The sequence below is a fragment of the Myotis nattereri genome (genome assembly GCF_964212035.1).
Source record: "Myotis nattereri genome assembly, chromosome: 15".
NCBI lineage: Eukaryota > Metazoa > Chordata > Mammalia > Chiroptera > Vespertilionidae > Myotis > Myotis nattereri.
The window spans coordinates 47,048,876-47,068,738 of NC_138090.1; the positions used below are offsets into that span (position 1 = coordinate 47,048,876).

Here is a 19,863-nt window from a genome sequence, read left to right on the forward strand (position 1 = left end):
GATGAAATGAACTCCATCTAACCTAAGCACACAGTCAATACATAAAGCAATACTTATAACAACAGCAACAAACACACAAAACCCATAAAGGGTCAGCCCTAGCTGGTATGGCTCAGTGGATAGAGTGCCGGCCTGCGGACTGAAGGGTCCCGGGTTCGATTCCAGTCAAGGGCGCATGCCTGGCTTGCAGGCTCAATCCCCAGTAAGGGGCATGCAGGAGGCAGCGGATCAATGATTCTCTCCATTATTGATGTTTTTAACTCTCCCTCTCCCTTCCTCTCTGAAATCAATAAAAAAAAAAAAAAATGGGGAAAAAACAACCACATACATGTTCTAAGAATTCATTTGGAGTTCAGGTATGGATGAACCCAGACACCCATGCGCTGGTGTCAAGAATGTCCTTCATTGCCCTAACTTGTTTGGCTCAGCGGATAGAGCGTCGGCCTGTGGACTGAAAGGTCCCGGGTTCGATTCCGGCCAAGGGCATGTACCTTGGTTGCAGGCACATCCCCAGTAGGGGGTGTGCAGGAGGCAGCTGATCGATGTTTCTCTCTCATCAATATTTCTAACTCTCTATCCCTCTCCTTTCCTCTCTGTGAAAAATCAATAAAATATATATATTTTTAAAAAGAATGTCCTTCACACACTTTCATTTTTGCTTTCCTCTGTATTGACTTTCATCTCATAAATCCTCTCCTTTCTTGGTGGCAGGCTGAGCCCCATCAGCTCTGGCTCACTTCCCGCCCACTTGGCAACTCCCGCAGAAATAGAAAACCTCTTTCTTGGTCGTTGCATCAAATATCTCCGCGTTGGTTCTCCCTGAGCTAGGTTAGGGCTCATGCCTTCCCCCCCCCCCCAACGGGTCACTGGACCCAGGGAAAGAGAATAAACTGATTGGCTGGGGCTGGGTCCTGTGTCCCTGGAGCTGGTGGGGGTTATGGCCAGTCCTATTCAAATGAATTCAACCGAGAGGGGAGAGAAGTGATTCCCCAGAGGAAAGCTGAGTGTGGTGCTGGGTGGGCAAAATCCACAGGCTTCTGCTCTAGTGTCCCTTTCCCGGCCCCAGTCCGCACCCATAGTATTGGTCAGCTGCAGAGCACCCCCTCCCACCCCTCCCACCCCTCCCACCCCCTCCTACCCCACCCCACCCCCTTCCATCCCCTGTTCCCATCCCACTGTAACGCTCTCCCCACTCCTTGGTGACCTTGTACTTCTCCCCCTCTTTTTTTTTAATGTTTTTTTAAATATATATTTTATTGATTTTTACAGAGAGGAAGAGAGAGGGATAGTTAGAAACATCCATGAGAGAGAAACATCGATCAGCTGCCTCCTGCACACCTCCTACTGGGGACGTGCCCCCAAACAAGGTACATGCCCTTGACCGGAATCGAACCTGGAACCTTTCAGTCCGCAGGCCGATGCTCTATCCACTGAGCCACACCGGTCAGCTTGTACTTCTCCCTCTTTAATTCACTGGCAGAAATGACCATTTCTCTGCTCTTTAAAACAGTGAGCGTGATTGAATTTTACGCATTCGGCAGTGGGAACCTGCAAAGGGAGTGAGAGAGGCAAGCAGGTAGGACTGGGGCCACGGCGGGGGGGGGGGGGGGGGGGATGCCGAAGTGGAGGAGTGGGTGCGGGGTGGAGGGATGAGAGCAGCTACTGGGGACTAAGAGGCCATGGTGGGGTGCAGAGGGAGAGAGTTTGTAGAACTGGGGCGGGGGTGGGGTGGGAAGTGGCGGGGAGAAGTGGGGACTCGGTGGTTAAGAAGCGAGAGGAGCCTTGACTGGTTTGGCTCAGTGGATAGAGCGCCTGCCAGCGGACTGAAGCCTGAAGCGTCCGGGGTTCGACTCCGGTCAAAGGCACATGCCTGGGTTACGGGTTCGATCCCCAGTAGGGGGCGTGCAGGAGGCAGCCAATCCATGATTCTCTCTCATCATTGATGTTTCTATCTCTCTTTCCCTACCTCTGAAATCAATAAAAATATATTTAAAAAAAATAAAAGAGGCGAGAGGAGGCAGAGCGGGGCGACTGGAGGGGGTGGGACTGGAGGTCGAAGGGGCCAACCGGGGGTAGGAAGTGGAGGGGTGAGCGGGGGTGGGGTTAGAGGGTGGGGACTCGGGTGCAAGGAACAGAATTACTGGGTGCCCCCGCGGAGTACGGGTGTCGGAACGTCCCGACAGAGGCCGGGCCAGGAGGCGCGGCCACCGACCGGGCTGGCGACTCCGCTGAGAAAGCCGGCGGCCAGGGGCGTGGCTGGGGGCGGGGGTGTGTTCCCCTCTCGCCGGGCCTTCCAAGACTTCGTCTCTGGTCCCGCCTCTTTCTCGGAAGTGACAGACGGTTGGACCAATCAAAGCCGCGGGCCGGGCTCAGAGCAGCCAATACCGCGGCGGGGGAGGAGCTGGGGAGGGGGCTCGCCGGGCAGGGGAGGGGGCGGGGGGCCGCCGAGGGCGCCGAGCTGCGACGCGCGAGCCATGGCGCTGGGGCTGCAGCGCGCAAGGTACTGGGATTCAGGGGCCGGAATGCTGAAAATGGGGGGCTCTCCTTCTAGGGACCCCTGACCCGGGTGGGGGATGCTTGGGTGCAAGTCAAGGGCGCCCCCCGGAAAGAGCGGTGGGAGGCACGTCTCTGCCGCACCCTCCACCCTAGGGGGCTGCAGCGGTGCGGGGGTTCCCCCAAGTCCCTGGCTGCCCCGCCTCTCTTGCCAGGAGCGACTTGAGAGTCGTGATCCCCGATTTCTTGCTGCTGCGAATTCGTGACCCCTCCTGGTTGGGGATGAAACTCGGGGTCCCCATGGAAAGGGGGGTGTTTTGTTTGAGAGGTTCCTGGGCTTCTCGTGAAGGCATTCTCGCTCCACATATTGACCTTTCTGGCCTTGGAACCCCCAACATTGAGGTTGTCCTTAGCCACCAGACCCTTGAGATCCTAAGGGGTATGGGGTACACCCAACTTGAGCCTTCCCAGACATAGGGAATCCCTTGGAATGGGGACTCATCAGGGGAAGACAGATCCCCTTTAATTGGACCCTTCCTGGCACAGTCTCCCAAACTTGAGATCCTAGAAATACTCAGAAGGGGTCACCTTTCAAACGCTACCTGGGACCCTCCCCAGGGGCCTTTCTGTAGTCTTTTGAAAGGTGGGGTCACCCCCTTTGATAACAGGGGAACGGCCTGACCCACTTGCCAAAGACCTTCATGTCCCTCCTCCACCCCGCCCCGTTCCTGTGACCATGGGAAGGGACGCACCACGGTTTTTTTTTTGGGGGGGGGGGACCCAAAGGAGGGCACTGAGCCTGATTAAGGAGCAGCCTCCTGCATTGCTCCGCGGATCATCCTGGGCAGAGGGAGGTTTCTGTGCTCAGCTCCCAGCAGGTGCAGATATGCTGGGGGGGGGGGGGGGCTGTGTTCTGGGTCCTCTGCCAAGGGCCTGACCTGGCTATGTCTGCATGGGGACCCCAGAAAGTGCCCGAGGCCCTTGGTTTCCCCTGTCCAATCTGAGGCATCCGGGAAGCCTCACCCCCTTCCCTCCTCCCTGGATTCCCAGGTCTGATTGGATCCATCCACACACCCCCATGTTTTTCACCCTCCCCCTTAAGCAATCTCCCTCCTCCCCTGCCCCCCTCCCCCCCAAATCTATTCCAGTCTCTGGCTCTGGGCCCATTAGGGAACTCCATCCCATCCCTAATGGGCCAGCCTGGCCCTACCCCTCCCAGTGCCCCCTCTTGGCTGGGTGAGGCCCCCTCTTGGCTGAACAGGAGTGCTCTCCCCTCCCCACTGAAGGCCAATTCTCTCCTGGGTTGTCATCCCAGCGCCGCAACCCCACCCCACTCATAACTCGCACCCAGGTCCCGGCCACACTCTGTCCCCTCCGCACCCCTAGGATGGCACTTGGGCCAAAGGGGGCCTGGGTGATGGTGAGTGGGGCCCCCATAGCCTCTCACCCCCTTCCTTTCTGCCAGCTTGGGCTTACTGCCAGCCTACCTTGGTCAGGGATGTTCTTGGGAAGTTCTGATGGGCACACTGCCCAAAAGCCCTCTCTTCTGGTATGGGCACCCCACTGGATTACCGTGTCCCTGGGAAGGAGCAAGTCGGGGAGCCGGGAGACTCTTGGCCCACACCCCAAATCCCTTCTCAAATCCATACCCTGACTACCTTCTCAGGCCACCTCTGGGCAGTGCCTAAACCTCCCAGATCCTCTACACTTTTTTGCAAGACCCCCAGTACTCAGCTCCGTGTCAGAGGAGAGGCCCAGGAACAGCCCTGAATAGGGGCAGGGTCTCCCCACTTTCTCTGGGCCTGTGTTCCCAGGTGGCCAGTTCTCCAGGACAGGGAAGAAGTCTGCTTCTCCCTCTCCCGGTCGGGGGAGGAGGGGCGGAGAACTGGGCTTCAGTCCCTGTTTTCGGGCCTCACCCTGGGGCCTCCAGGCCCTGGCCCTGCCCCCTGTTCTCTGCTGGAACAGAGGAAGGGTGGCAGGGTTCCAGCTGCACGTCCCAAGCTGGGCAGGGTGCCAGGGGGGCTGGAGTAGGGCTGGGCACCGGGCCAGCTGGGGAGACTGTCCAGCTGGGGAAATCTGGAGGCAGCAGGGATGGGACGTGGGGGGGGGGGGGGGGGGGGACTCAGGCCCCTGGGCAAAGGAGAGGCGGGGCAGGGGATCCCTTGGGTGGGCACCCCTGCCAAGGCATTTAAGAGCACAGGCCCCTAAAGCCGGGGTTCAAATCCCAGTTCACCCGCTTCCTGGCTGTGTGGCCTTGTGCCAGCGACTGTCTCTCTGAGCCTCAGTTTCATATCCTGGAAAAACAGCAGCCATGCCTCCCCTCCCCCGCCCCTCATCAAGCTGAAGAGCAGTGAGGGAACCGATCTTGGGACCAGGACACCCCATTGGTATGCAATAAACCGTGTTCAGCTCAGACAGAGCTCTGGGTGGAAACAGACAGACCTGGCTTTTAACTTGGCGCTGCCGCTAAAAGCTGTGTGGCCTCGGGCGAGTTCCATCACCTCCCTGCTTTCTTTTCAGGGAAAATACTAGTAGCTACAGGGTCTGACTAACCGAGACGCCTCGAGCGTGGCTGGCCATCTGGGTGGCTGGCCATCTGGAGGACCGGGGATGGGGGATCGGCAGCTGGGTCCCCTGGGCCTGCAGCTGGGTCCCCTGGGCCTGTGATGCCACCGTGACAGGGAGGCCACTCTGCCTGTTGAAAGGACGTAATGAGTGTTCAATACCCCAACACTATCAGTACTATTACTATCGCTATTATTTAGTCTTTTCCAAAGGTGCTTGTGTAAAAGTCCTGTAGGTAATTGTGCATACGCCTCGCCTCGGAATTCGCACCAAAGCGCCCAGTCCCTCCAGTGCCCAAGAGGCTCGCTCCTAAGCCTTCCATCTCTGATGTGGGCAAAGGGGAGGAGGGTAATAAAAATTATATATAACCGTTACAGAGCACTCTCCAGTTGCCAGGCCCTCTTTTAAGCCCTTGCTATATATTAACTCATTTAATGTGTAAAAGAACCATGGGAGGCCCGGGCCAATGTGGCTCAGTTGGTTGCGCATCATCCCATGCACCAAAAGATTGCTGGTTTGATTCCCACTCAGGGCACATGCCTGGGTTGATCCCCAAACAGGGGCATGCAGGAGGGAGCATCCATGTCTCTCTCTCTCTCTCTCTCTCTCTCTCTCTCTCTCTTCCTTCCTACCTCCCTCCCTTCCTCTCGCTCTTAAATCAATAAAAAACATTTTAAAATAAATAACTAAAAGAACGCCGTGAGGTAGGTGTTGTTATTATGCTCGGGGAGGCTCTGCCACTTACCCAAAGCCACACAGCTCATTAGTCATGTTGTCAAGGCTGGAACCCTGAGCCAGAGGCACTAGCCCCCGCTCTGCAGTGGGAAAGGCGGGGGACACAGACGTTTGTGAAGACGCCCGAGGGGCCCACACTTCCTGTCAGAGCACAAGCTGGGAGCACCAGCTGGTTCCTTCGGTGGAGGGAGAAGTCGGCCACAGAGAAGATTACAGAGCTCAGCTGCCCGGGCGGTGGGGGCTGGCCTCACCCCCGTTCCCACTCCCTGCTCCCTCCGCCCAGTGAGGCCCTCCCACCCCTACCCTCAGGGCAGGATGACAAACAGGGCTGGAACAGAACCAGCACGGGACAGGACGGAATGTCCTCTGGGCAGAGCAGGAGTGGAGGCCCCTGCTCCCCCCACCAGCTGGGAGGGAAGGAATGGGGGTGATCGCTGGCTCCCTCAACCCTCTCCCCCCCCCCCCCAGAGAAGTCTTTGCCCTCTGCAGTCCCCCAGCACAGTCTCCTCCCCCCTCGCTGGGTGTCTGTGGGTGGGGCTGCAGGTCTGCTGGGGAGTGAGGTTGATGCCACCCCCAGAAGTGGCCTCTGGTCTCTAGGAAGGGACAGCCTCCCCTCTTAGAGGCCTGCTTCCCTGGGGTGGGTCATACGGCTGGGATTAGAAGCATGAAGGCTTTGGAACCTCCCTGCCTGAGTTCGAATCCCAGCTCTGCCAGTTTCTGGCTGTGTGACTTCCTGAGCAAAGGAGTTCACCTTTCAGAGCCTCCGTTTCCCCATTGAGAGGCGGAGGCTTAAGCTGCCTCCTGCCTTGAGCTCTCCTAGGATGGAATATGTACAGACAGGTACTTAGTGTGGTGCCAGACACAGAAACGCTTAGCAAGGTATAGCTGCTTATTATTAATGGTTTTATCACTATTATAAATACAGATACGATTATAGATGCTGTATGTAATGTACTCTACAACCTAAAAAAAAACCAGAACAACTATGGTATAGAGTTTGGCCTGGCCGGTGTGGCTCAGAGGTGGAGCATCGACCTATGAACCAGGAGGTCATGATTCAATTCCCAAGGCACACGCCCAGGTTGCAGGTTCGATCCCCACTAGGAGGCGTGCAGGAGGCCGCCGATCAATGATTATCTCTCATCATTGATGTTTCTATCTCTCTCCCCCTTCCTTCCTCTCTGAAATCAATAAAAATATATTTTTTTAAAACTATAGAGCTTGGATTCAGATAGACCTGGAGTTTGACTTTTAAGAGAGAAGCACTGAAACCTGGAGATCAACCCAGAGCCAGAGAGACAGAGAAAAGAGAAGTGTTAATACCCTGGCTTCACTCCTTGTGGGCAGATGCGGCACCCCTCTGTCCCTCGGTTTCCCCATCTGTTGGATGGGGATGTGACTTTCCTTCTAGGGTTGTCTGAGCTCTAGATGGGTGAATATAAGTAACACACGTGGCATGTGGACTGACATAATGGAAGCGGAATAAGTGACATATATTTCTGACAGAAACATACTCATCCTTCTACCCCCCACTCGACTCTCAGAATTCAGGCATTTGAGCGGGTGGAAGGGCAGGGGTGAGCGTTTGGTCTGCCTCGCGTCGCCCGCCCTGCGGGGCCCCTGCTGGTGGGTCCTTGGACTTTGAGATCTGAGCTCCACGATTCTGAGGACTCAGCTCGGCTGGGATGGGGGAAGGTCAGGACAGGCGATCCTGGGAGGCCGGAGGGCAGGGGTCTGGCTAGCTGCAGGCAGCTTCTTCCTGCGCCTTCCCTTCCCTGGCTCCGGGCCAGCGCGGCCACCCCCTCCCAGCAGGAGGCCTCCCTGTCCCCCCAGACGTCCCAAGCCAGGGAATAAACAGCAGATAAGTCAGGGAGGGGACCAAACGGGCCTGCGGGGCGCTGGAGGGCAGATAAAACCCGAGGCTAGGAGCAGCCCCGACGCATAGCCCTTTCGGCCCCTGGGTGCTTCGGGAGCTGGTACAGCGAGCCCGCGCCCCATGTGGCAGCGCCCCACGTGCTGGCCCGGGCCCAAGCTCCCCCTTCCCGAGGGGCCGCCCGTGATCGCTGCCCGCGCCCGCAGGTCAAGCACGGAGCTGCGCAAGGAGAAGTCGCGGGATGCGGCTCGCAGCCGGCGCAGCCAGGAGACCGAGGTGCTGTACCAGCTGGCGCACACGCTGCCCTTCGCGCGCGGGGTCAGCGCCCACCTGGACAAGGCCTCCATCATGCGCCTGACCGTCAGCTACCTGCGCATGCACCGCCTCTGCGCCGCAGGTGAGCCCCGCCCCTGGGAAGCGCCACCTGCGGAGGCCCCGCCCCCCGACGTCTTCCCTGCGGACCCCCAGCCCTCCCCCTCCCCCCCCTCCCCCCCGCGCTCCTCCCTGAGATGTCAATGACCAGTGAGGCCCCGCCCCTGGGAATCGCCACCTGCGGAGGCCCCGCCCCCCGACGTCTTCCCTGCGGACCCCCAGCCCTCCCCCCCCCCCCCCCCCCCGCGCTCCCTCCCTGAGATGTCAATGACCAGTGAGGCCCCGCCCCTTGGATCGCACCCTGGGGCGGCTTTGCCTCCTTAGAAATCTGCGGAATAGGAGGCGGGCTAATTCCCTAAGCTCCTCAGCCCTTAGGATTTGATCCTCTGGGGGACCTTCTCTGCTAGGCCTGGGCCCCTTATAATAAATACCCCGGGAGGCTTCTCGCCCAGTTTTTAATTATTTAAGACAGTCCCCCTTCCCCTCCCAGCTCCCTAGTTCTAGTTCTTGTCCCATTAGAATTCCCTCTGCAGGGGGCACACACACACACACACACCCACAAGCACACACCCCTTGGAATCCCAGGGCCCTTGACAAGATTGTGTTATGTGGAAAGCGGAGTCATCCCCCCAGGCTCTGCCCATCACATTTCTGTGCCCAGAAGAGCTTTGCTTCTCTGGGAGGCTCTGCCCCCTTAGAATGCTGTCGCCTGGGCCTCCCTGCTTCTTTAGAATTCTGCCCATCGGGAAGGCCCTGCCCCAAGAATCCGGGCCCCCTTAAAATTCTGACTCCCCCTAAGCCCTGGCCCCTTAGCATTTTGACCCCTTGGAATATCATCCCCTAGAATTCTGTCCCCCCAAGAGTTCTAGTCCCTGGGGAGACCCCACCGCCTTAGAATCTGTCCTCCTGAGAGGCCCTGCTCCCTGAGAATTCAGATCTTTGGTGGCCCTGTCCTCTTCCTTGGGATTCCAAGCCACTGGGGTGTGTCCCCCTTGCCTGGGGGGTGGGGTGACCTATAATTTCCTCTGAGGGAGGGGAGGCAGAGGGGAGCTGACCAGTGGGGCCCACGGCTGACTGGAGTTGCCCCACCCACGCTGGCCTGGACGCCAGGGGAGTGGAGCCAGGTGGGAACAGGGTTGGAGCCACTGGACGCCTGCTACCTGAAGGCCCTGGAGGGTTTCCTCATGGTGCTCACGGCCGAGGGAGACATGGCTTACCTGTCGGAGAACGTCAGCAAACACCTGGGCCTCAGTCAGGTGAGAAGAGCTGCCTGCCTTGTGCCTGGTCCGTGCAGGTGGTGCTGGGATACAGAGGTGACCAGGGCCGCCTTAGCCCTGCCTTTGTGGGGTTCACAGTACAGACGGAGACTCAGAATGCTCAGGGCTGGGAAGGGGCAGCCGAAGGGTCTGTGCAGCCCCAGGGAGGGTGCGGACCTGACCCGACCTGGGGGAAGCTAGGGTTTCCAGGAGAAAACATCTGAGCTGAAACCTGAAGGACTTAAGCCAGTCAAAAGGTCTGGAGAGTGGATGGGGCCAGCAAAGACTAGAAATATACTAGTAGATAACTGAGGGAACAGAATATCCAATGACTTAGAGGTGAGGTAAAAGAGAGCATTTTGGTCCTGGCTGGTGTTGCTCAGTGGGTAGAGTGTCGGCCTTCGGACTGAAGGGTCCTGGGTTCGATTCCGGTCAGGGCACATGCCTGGATTGCAGGCTCGATGCCCAGTGGGGGGCATGCAGGAGGCTGCTGATCCATGATCCTCTGTCATCATTGATGTTTCAATCTCTCCCTCTCCCTTCCTCTCTGAAATCAATAAAGATATATTTTTAAAAAACACAGAGCATTTTGGGAAATAAAGACATTTCTCCTGGTTAGGTGCAGAGAGAGAGGGGCCAGTAGGAGCAGAGAATTAGGGCCAAGGGAGAGGGTTTGGTTCCAGGCCACTGGTGAGCCATGGGAGGATTATAAGCAAAAGAGAGGTTGTGTTAGAGAGGGAGAATCAGATTTCTATTTTATTTTTAAAAATATCTCTTTATTGAGTTTAGAGCAGAAGAGAGAAGGAGAGAGAGATAGAAACACCAATAATGAGAGCGAATCATTGATCGGCTGCCTCCTGCACGCCCCCTACTGGGGATCCCCGCAACCCGGGCACGTGCCCTTAATCGGAATTGAACCTGGGACCCTTCAGTCCTCAGGCTGATGCTCTATCCACTGAGCCAAACAGGCCAGGGCCAGATTTCTATTTTAGAAAGATTCCTCTAAGTGCGGCACAGAGATAGAATCGGAGCCAGGGAAACTAGAGGCTGGGAGAGCTTCAAGGAAGTGGATGGAGGGCCTCGGGTGGGAGAAGAGGAGTCGGAGTAGGGGCCTGAGGATGGGCAGACAGACAAGAGACACTTAGGGAGTAGAAGGAATTTTAGCAAATCCCTAGAGCCGGCCTCATGAGAGCGTTACCATTATTTCTCCTAGTTCACAGGAAAGGGCTCCACGCTGGCGTCTGCTCCTTTCCCCTGCCTGGTTACCCCACTCTGGGTACCAATTTGTCCTTCAGCTTGACCTCTTGGGCTCAGAGAGATGAAAGTCCCAAGGTCCCAAAGCTAGAAAGTGGCAGAGTCAGGATTCAAATCCAGCAACAAGAGGTGCTGTCAGCCCTAACCGGTTTGGCTCCGTGGATAGAGCATCAGCTTGTGGACTGAAGGGTCCCTGGTTCGACTCTGGTCAAGGGCATGTACCTTGGCTGCAGTCTCGATCCCCAGCAGGGGGCATGCAAGAGGCAGCTGATCCATGTTTCTAACTATCCCTCTCCCTCTCTGTAAAATCAATAAAATATATTAAATAAATAAATAAAAGTAAGTGATTTAAAAAAAGAGAGAGAGGTGCTGTCAGGGAAGGGAGGTCTCACCCACCCCTGTTCACCATGACCGCTGGGCGGGCGGTGAGCAATGTGGTCCCTTTTCATCTGTGTCCGCCCCCTTCCCCACCCCCAGCACCAGGCTCATTGCCTGAACTGGGAAAAGGAGTTGGGTCGTTGGCCTGCCAAACAGGTGGGATTTGAATGGGGCCTCACCCCAGGGCCTTTGCACTTGCTGTTCTGCTTCCCAGAACACTCTGCTCCGGGAGTCGCAAGACCACCTCGCTGGCTTTGTTCAAAGAAACTGTCCCTGACTTCCTGTCTCTAAAATAGCCTCCCTTCATTTCATCACCGTACCCTGCTTTAGTTTTCTTCATATTTCTTATTATATTATTTTATAAATACGTGTTTTGTTTTGTTTACTGGGCCATCTTCCCTCACGAGCCAGGGAGCTCTGAGAGGCGGGGACTTTGTTTTTGTGGTCACTGTTGTGCCCATACCATCTAGACCTGAAAAGAGTATGCCGGAGGGAGGGAGGGAGGGAGGGAGGGAGGGAGGGAGGGAGGGAGGGAGGGAAGGGAGGGGAGGGAGGGAGGGAGGGAGGGAGGGAGGGAAGGAAGGAAGGAAGGAAGGAAGGAAGGAAGGAAGGAAGGAAGGAAGGAAGGAAGGGAGAAGGGAGGGAGGGAGGGAGAAGGGAGGGAGGGAGGGAGGGAGGGAGGGAGGAAGGAAGGAAGGAAGGAAGGAAGGAAGGAAGGAAGGAAGGAAGGAAGGGAGAAGGAAGGGAGGGAGGGAGGGAGGGAAGGAGGGAGGAAGGAAGGAAGGAAGGAAGGAAGGAAGGAAGGAAGGAAGGAAGGAAGGGAGAAGGGAAGGAGGGAGGGAGGGACGGAGGAAGGAAGGAAGGAAGGGAGAAGGGAGGGAGAAGGGAGGGAGGGAGGGAGGAAGGAAGGGAGAAGGGAGGGAGGGAGGGAGGGAGGGAGGAAGGAAGGAAGGAAGGAAGGAAGGAAGGAAGGAAGGAAGGAAAGGAGGGAGGGAAGGAGGGAAGGGGGGAGGGGGAAGGAAGGAATAGGGGGACTGATGACATAACCCAGGCTCCTGATTTCGGCTGGGTGACGAGCTGGGAAGGAGGAGATGGGCCAGGGGCCTTGGGGAAATGTTTCCCCACAAGACGCCCCTGCTTCCTGCCCTCACAGCTTGAGCTCATTGGACACAGTATCTTTGACTTCATCCATCCCTGTGACCAAGAGGAGCTTCAGGATGCCCTGACCCCCCAGCACAGTGAGTCCCCTGGAGGCCTCTGTCCCCAAACTACAGAGGCTGAGGCTTTGCCTGCCCTCAGCATAGCCCCTCCTCCTCTGGAATATCGGTTTGAAAAAGGGGGGAAGAGGCTGTGGCTGTGCTCCTGCAGACCCCACCTCGCGGGGTCCAGGTCTGAGTGTGGGGATGAGGCTGGGAGACTAGCACCCAGGATGCTGGAGGGAGCTGGGCCCTGTCCAGAGCTGCCCCCGGACCTGCCTCTCCCCTGCCCCCCACGGCCCTCCCCAGGCCTGTCCAGAAGGAAGCCGGAGGCCCCCACCGAGCGCTGCTTCTCCTTGCGCATGAAGAGCACCCTCACCAGCCGCGGGCGCACCCTCAACCTCAAGGCGGCCACCTGGAAGGTGGGCAGGGCCGGCTGGAGGAGGGCCTGCTGGGGGGGGGTTGGAGCCCAGGGGTGCCCTCGGCCGAGGATGCTGTGGGCTCTCTCAGAGTGGGGCTGCTGGGTCTCTTGGGCATCTAGGAGGTTGGGTGTCTGTGGAGTTGGGGTGCTGGGGGCCCCTGTATCTCTTCTTAGCCCGAATCTCTGTGGGCCTGGGGTGTCCCCGACTGATGGGCCTAGAGCAGTGGTTCCCAACCTTTTCTTGGCCATGCCCCACCTAACCGTCTAAAATCCTGATGACATATAATTCTCATTATTCAAAAAGTGAGCTCCTAGTCACGTGGAGGAAGCCTAAAAGGCCATTAATTTGGTCTAAACAAGCTTCCAAAGAACACGGCATCCATGAAAGAGAAAAATTAAGGAAGGAAAGGACAGTGGAAGGACTGAGGAAGAACTCACTAAGAACTTGTGGCTTCTTTGTTTCTTGTTTCTTGTTTGTTTTTATTGATTTCAGAGAGGAAGGGAGAGGGAGAGATAGAAACATCAATGATGAGAGGGAATCATGGATTGGCTGCCTCCTGCACATCCCTTACTGGGACTCAAGCCAGCAACCCAGGCATGTGCCTTTGACCGGAATCGAACCCGGGACCCCTCAGTCCGCAGGCTGACACTCTATCCACTGAGCCAAACCGGCTAGGACAAGAAACTGTTAAAAAAAATAATAGTATTGTGAAATTATGTGAAAAAATAGCAAATAAAGTTTCAAAACTTATAATAGAGAACTGAAATGCATAAATATGTCACAATCATATTTATATACTGTACATGAGGCCCCTAGAACCATAAGAAATGCAAAAAATTCACTGTTAATAGCTCATTCTCAAATTGCCCCCCTAAAAATCAAATTGCCCCCCCTGTGGGGTGTGTGCCCCACGTTGGAAACCACTAGCCTAGAGTCTCCCTGGGGTTGATATCTGGGCCCTCAGACCTCCCTGCGTCCTAAAATCTGGAGCTCCTCAGAACCCCCTGAGGTGGGGTCCCTGTGGAGTTGGGGCTGGGGTCCCCAGAACTCTCCGCAGTCCTCAGGGATTCCTTCTCTGCTCCCCGTGGGGCCCGCAGAGACCTGCCTCCCAGCCCCATGGCTTCCCCGGGCCCCTGCGCATCACGCCTCACCCCTCCGCCTCCAGGTGCTACACTGCTCTGGACACCTGAGGGTCTACAAGCCCCCCGCACAGACTTCCTCAGCCGGGAGCCCCAACCTCGAGCCCCCCCTGCAATGCCTGGTGCTCATCTGTGAGGCCATCCCCCACCCGGACAGCCTGGAGCCCCCGCTGGGCCTGGGGGCCTTCCTCAGCCACCACAGCCTGGACATGAAGTTCACCTACTGCGATGAGAGGTGGGCAGGAGCCCCTCCCGCTGCCCAGCTCCTCCTCTTCCTGTCTGCCCAAGTCGCTGAGTTTTCTGTTTTCTGTGGGTCTTTTCATCTTTGATTCTCTCTCTCTCTCTCTCTCTCTCTCTCTCTCTCTCTCTCTCTCTCTCTTTCTCTCTTTCTCCCTCCCTGTCCGTTGCTCTCCTAAAAGGGGTCAATTTGTGTGAAAAGGCTAGGACCGTGCCCAACAGGCAGTAAGCACTCAACAAATTGTCCTTATTCATTCTCATTCTATCTCTCTCTTTCTCTCTTTTTCTCTCTTCCTTCTGCTCTGCATTTCCTTCCTTCCTCCCTTCATTTTTTTGCATCTTCCCTCTTTTCCTCACCCTGGCGTTGTACTCAGAAATGGTGACTCGGGGTTCAGACTGCTTGGGTTTAAATCCTGGCTGTGTGTCCCTGGCCAAATGGTTTCACCTCTCCGTGCCAGACTTTTGTCATCTGCCCTACGGAATGCTAACAGGACCTACTGTGCGCAGCTGTTCTGAGCACTCAGCCAGTTGCCTGGTACAAAGCACTATAGGAGGGTCTATGTTTTTAAAGTCATGAACATCCTTATTACTTTTTATTTCCATTCATTCTTTTTTAAAAAATATATATATTTTATTTTTTTTTTTATGGAGAGGAAGGGAGAGGGATAGAGAGTCAGAAACATCGATGAGAGAGAAACATCGATCAGCTGCCTCCTGCACACTCCTCACTGGGGATGTGCCCGCAACCAAGGTACATGCCCTTGACCGGAATCGAACCCGGGACCCTTGAGACCGCAGGCCGATGCTCTATCCACTGAGCCAAACCGGTTAGGGCTTTCTATTCATTCTTTCTCATCTTTCTTTTTGTGACTTTCTTCCTTCCTATTTCTTTCACGTTCTTTTTTTCCCTTTTCTTTGCTCTGCTTGTCCCATTCCCACCCCCACCCCGCCCCAATACTAGTTTCCTGTGGCTGCTGTAACATTACCACAAATGCCCTGTCTTCAAACAACACAAATGCCTTCTCTCGAGCTCTGGAGGCGAGAAGTCTCACATGAGTCTCTTGGGGCTAAAATCAAGGGCCGTGTTCCTACTGGAGCTCCAGGGAGGCATCGGCCTCCTCGCCTTTTCCCGCCCTGCATTCCGTCCTCAAAGCACATCACGCCAACCTCTTCCTCCACCATCACGTCTGCGCTCACTCTGGTCGCCTGCATCCCTCTTAGAAGAGCCCCCGTGCCTACATCGGGTCCACCCAGATCATCCCTGGTAACCCCCGCAGCTCCAGACCCTCACCTGCACCGCACCTGCGAAGTCCCTTTTGGCGTGAGAGCTCACACACTCCCAGGTTCAGGAATGAGGAGGGGCAGCCTGCCCCGCTTCTCTTTCTCTCTTCCTTCCTCTCTCCCTTTCTCTCCGTGACAAAGCCTGCCTCTGTCTGTCTTGCTGGCTTGGTCCCTGGGTCCCCTGCCCCTTCCCTCAGCCGGTTGAACTGACCAGGCCCCACTGTCCCCGCCCCAGGATTGCTGACGTCGCTGGCTACAGCCCCGATGACCTGATTGGCTGTTCCGCTTACGAGTACATCCACGCGCTGGACTCTGATGCCGTCGGCCGGAGCATCCACACCTGTATGTGTTCGGGTTCTGTCTCCCTGGGCCTGAGCCTGCCGATACCAGCTAGCTCCCCGCTCCCCAAGGAACCCGGTCCTCCCTGGCTCCTCATACCGAACCCCCTGCCCCCAGAGCCTTCTCTCCCCAGTTGCCCGTGCCGTGGCCCTGAGTCCTCCCGTCCCCCTCCCCAGTGCTGAGCAAGGGACAGGCAGTAACCGGGCGGTATCGCTTCCTGGCACGGAGTGGTGGCTACCTGTGGACCCAGACCCAGGCCACCGTGGTGTCAGGGGGCCGGGGCCCCCAGTCTGAGAGTATCGTCTGCGTCCACTTCCTGATCAGGTAAGTGCACCTGGGTCTGGTCTGTGTGTGCGTGTGAACAGGTGTATGTGTATGTGTGTGTGTGTGTGTGTGTGTGTGTGTGTGTGCACGCACAAGTGTGGCTGTATATTGTGCACACACGTGTGAGCGTGTATACACATACATGTACTAGTATATGGAACATGTGCGACTGAACACACACAGAGGTCTGTGTGCGTATGAGTGTCATAAGTACATATGCCATTCTTTTAAGTTAAAAGGACTATATTCAAGTTTAAATAAGAAATCTAGTAGATTCATGGGGACTTGTTCTGCTTTTTTTAAAAAATTGAGGTGTCTTTTACACGTAGAACACTCATTCTTTGGGGTATATGGGTCTATGAGTTTTGACAAATGCATGGAATTGTGTAACCATTACCACAATCATTGCCCCCAAAAAATTCTCTCACAGTGAACCCCACCCCACCCCTAATCCCTGGCAACCACTGATGTTCTCTGACCCTAGAATTTTGCCTTTCTCAGAATGTCATGTGCATGGAATTCTACAATATGTAATCTTTTCAGTCTAATCATTGACGAGAGGGAAACATCTTTGACTTAGCATAATGTATTTTTAAAATATATTTTTATTGATTTCAGAGAGGAATGGGGGTGGGGGGAGAACAAGAGAGAAACGTCATCAATCGCCTGCCTCCTGCATGCCCCCGGTGGGGATCGAGCCTGAAACCCGGGCATGTGCCCTGACCAGAACTGCAAATCAAACTGTGACCTCCTGGTTCATAGGTCGATGCTCAACCACTGAGCCACACCCACCAGGCAGCATAATGCATTTAATATTTATGTTGCGGTGTATATGACTCGTTCCTTTTTAATGCTGACTAGTCATCTGTGGTTTGAACCTGAATGGACCCCAGTCTGTTTATCCATTCACCAGTTGGAGGATGCTTGGGCTGTTTCCTATTTTGGGTGACTATGAAAAAAGCTACTGTAAACATTCTCACACAGGACTTTGTGAAGCCATATGTTTTCAGTTCCCTTCGGTAAACACCTAGGAGTGGAATGAATGGGTCATGTGGTCAGTGTATATTTAACTTTGTAAGAAACCACCCGACTGTTTTCCCAAAGCGGGTTACCCTTTTGCATCCATCCCATCAGCAGTGTAGGAAGGTTCCAGTTGTATCCTCGACAGCGTTTTGTATTGGCTCTTTTTGTCTTGTTTGGTTTAATTAATTTTCTTTTAAAATATGAAAATATGTCGAACCGGTTTGGCTCAGTGGATAGAGCGTCGGCCTGCGGACTGAGGGGTCCCAGGTTTGATTCCAGTCAAGGGCATGTACCTTGGTTGCGGGCACATCCCCAGTGGGGGGCGTGCAGGAGGCAGCTGATCGATCTCTCTCAACGATGTTTCTAACTCTATCCCTCTCCCTTCTTCTCTGTAAAAAAATCAATAAAATATATATATATATTTTAAATATATTTTATTGATTTTTTTACATAGAGGAAGGGAGAGAGATAGAGAGTTAGAAACATCGATGAGAGAGAAACATCAGTCAGCTGCCTCCTGCACATCTCCTACTGGGGATGTGCCCTCAACCCAGGTACATGCCCTTGACGGGAATCGAACCTGGGACCTTTCAGTCCGCAGGCCTATGCTCTATCCACTGAGCCAAACCGGTTTCGGCTAAAATATATTTTTTAAAAAATAAAATAAAATATGAAAATATGTTTTTATTGATTTGAGAGAAAGAGGAAGGGGGAGGGAGAGAGAAACATCAATTGGTTGCCTCCCATATGCACCCTGACCAGGGACCTAACCTGAAACCTGAGCATATGCCCTGACTGGGAATTGAACTGGCAAACTTTTAGTGCACAGGACAGTGCTCAGCCAACTGAGCCACCCTGGTCAGAGCTTGTTTGGTTTTAATTTTAGCCATTCTATGGAAGTGTAACAGTAAACCTTACCCCTCCCCCGCTGTGCATCTTAGAAGTTTTCTACCATAACCACATGGTAACGAAGACAGCACATCCTATATAATAAAAGCCTAATATGCAAATTGTCCCCTCACCTGGGACTTCGACCAGGGGGCAAAGCCAGCCAGCCAACCGCCCATGGCCCCTCCCTCCTCCCTCCAGCCGGCCCCACCCTGGCCTGCGGCAGCAGGCAGCCAGGGGAAGGGAGGCCCCAGCTATGGACCGTACCCGTGTACGAATTTTGTGCACTGGGCCTCTAGTTAATCACTTAAGACAAAAACAATGACAGCTTTTCTTTTTTCTTTTTTAATATATTTTATTGATTTCAGAGAGGAAGGGAGAGGGGGAGAGAGATAGAAACATCAGTGATGAGAGAGGATGATTGATCGGCTGCCTCCTACAGGTCCCCTACTGGGGATAGAGCCTGCAACCGGGGCAAGTGCCCTTGACCAGAATTGAATCTGGGACCCTTCAGTCCATAGTCTGATGCTCTATCCACTGAGAGAAACCAGCCAGGGCTTTCCCAGGTCTTTTTGATCAAGGAGAGATGCTATTAGAAAATAGAAGTTGGTAACAGGAGTATTCGTACATGTCTTTATATTGCACACAAAAACAAACCGATCGTCTTTTAAATGTTCTCGATTCAACACCTTTTCAAATCAGAATCTTTGAATAACTTACATTGAAAGAGAAGGGACCTGCCTCCATCTCTCCTGGAAACTCCTTTTATTCATTACGAAGATTCGCCTTTTTATGGCCAGGCCCTGAGCTATCCATTTTTTGCACTCTAAGCAAAGAGCAGGCCTGGAGATTTCGGTTTTACTGGCAGAAAATGGGTGAGGAATGATAGGAGTGTACGTAGTAACAGTGAATTAAGGAGCATGTGGTATTCATCATCCTTAGTGCTGTGTATCCATTGTATAGTGCGCGACTGTGTGGTTGTTGTTGCTGATACTTTGTGAAGTCTACTCCCTTCCCCTTGTACATATATTAACTCATTTAAGCCTCATAGCAACCTGGGGAGAAGGCACCATTATTATTCCGTCTTTATAGAGGAGGAAGCAGAGGCCCAGAGAGGTTCAGCCACATGCTCAAGGTCACACAGCTCATAAGTGGCAGAGCTGGGATTTGAACCCAGGCCCTACTGGCTGCAGAGCCCTTGCTCTTCACTACTAAGCAGGACTGATTGTCTAGGACAGTGACGGCGAACCTTTTGAGCTCGGCGTGTCAGCATTTTGAAAAACCCTTACTTAACTCTGGTGCCGTTGTCACATATAGAAATTTGTTGATCTTTGCAACCATAGTAAAACAAAGACTTATATTTTTGATATTTATTTTATATTATTTAAATGCCATTTAACAAAGAAAAATCAACCCAAAAATATGAGTTCGCGTGTCACCTCTGACACGCGTGTCATAGGTTCGCCATCACTGGTCTAGGAAATGTTTATGGAACGAATGAACGAGTCAACCCCATGTGTCAGCCTGAGTGTATGGAGCACGTGCACTTATCTGTCCTTGTATGTCCATGGGCGTATACGGGTGTTGTTGTTGGTGCCTGTGTGCACCGAGTGTGCGTGCATGTGTGCTGTGTATGCTGTGCTTTTCAAAGGGGAGGGGTGGCTTTGGTGCAGCCTAAACGGGGATGTTTCCAGCCCAGAAGGGGTCTGGTAAGGGTGGGAAAGGATCATAGCTTCTCTCTAAGAGCTGGCAGGAGGACCACCCACATTCTGTCCTGGACAGCGTCATGCAAATGAGATACAAATGAGGGCCTGGTCCTCCGCCACAGACCATTTCTCCAGAAGCCAGTTGGCTCAGGAACATTTGGATTGTCTCTACAGCTAGGGACTGCGGGGAGGGGAGGCGCGGGGGACGTAAGAAGGATGTATTTATAAAGCCATTCCCTTGAACGTCTATGAATAGAATCTTCATAACTAAAATCTTATTCGTTAAAATATATCCCTATCAATTCTTCATATTTGGTAACATAGGAATGTTAAATATATATTCTTCATGAATTCCTTTTAATGAATGTTTATGAATACGTAT

General features: G+C 54.2%; 1 protein-coding gene across 4 annotated transcripts in view; it reads left to right on the forward strand.

Moving 5' to 3' along the window:
* The first annotated feature begins 2,445 nt into the window (after positions 1-2,445).
* The window catches only part of HIF3A (hypoxia inducible factor 3 subunit alpha), a 36,124-nt gene continuing 18,706 nt past the window's right edge, over positions 2,446-19,863 (forward strand). For 3 of the 4 annotated variants that reach the window (XM_081108184.1, XM_081108186.1, XM_081108187.1), the window contains exons 1-7: positions 7,673-8,063; positions 9,149-9,294; positions 12,080-12,164; positions 12,432-12,544; positions 13,710-13,918; positions 15,437-15,543; positions 15,717-15,864. In XM_081108184.1, the coding sequence (XP_080964310.1) occupies positions 7,790-8,063; positions 9,149-9,294; positions 12,080-12,164; positions 12,432-12,544; positions 13,710-13,918; positions 15,437-15,543; positions 15,717-15,864 (1,082 nt within the window). In that variant the 5' untranslated portion in view covers positions 7,673-7,789. Of the gene's footprint in view, positions 2,501-7,672; positions 8,064-9,148; positions 9,295-12,079; positions 12,165-12,431; positions 12,545-13,709; positions 13,919-15,436; positions 15,544-15,716; positions 15,865-19,863 lie in introns of those variants that run through there. The other variant, XM_081108185.1, reaches the window with a different exon arrangement.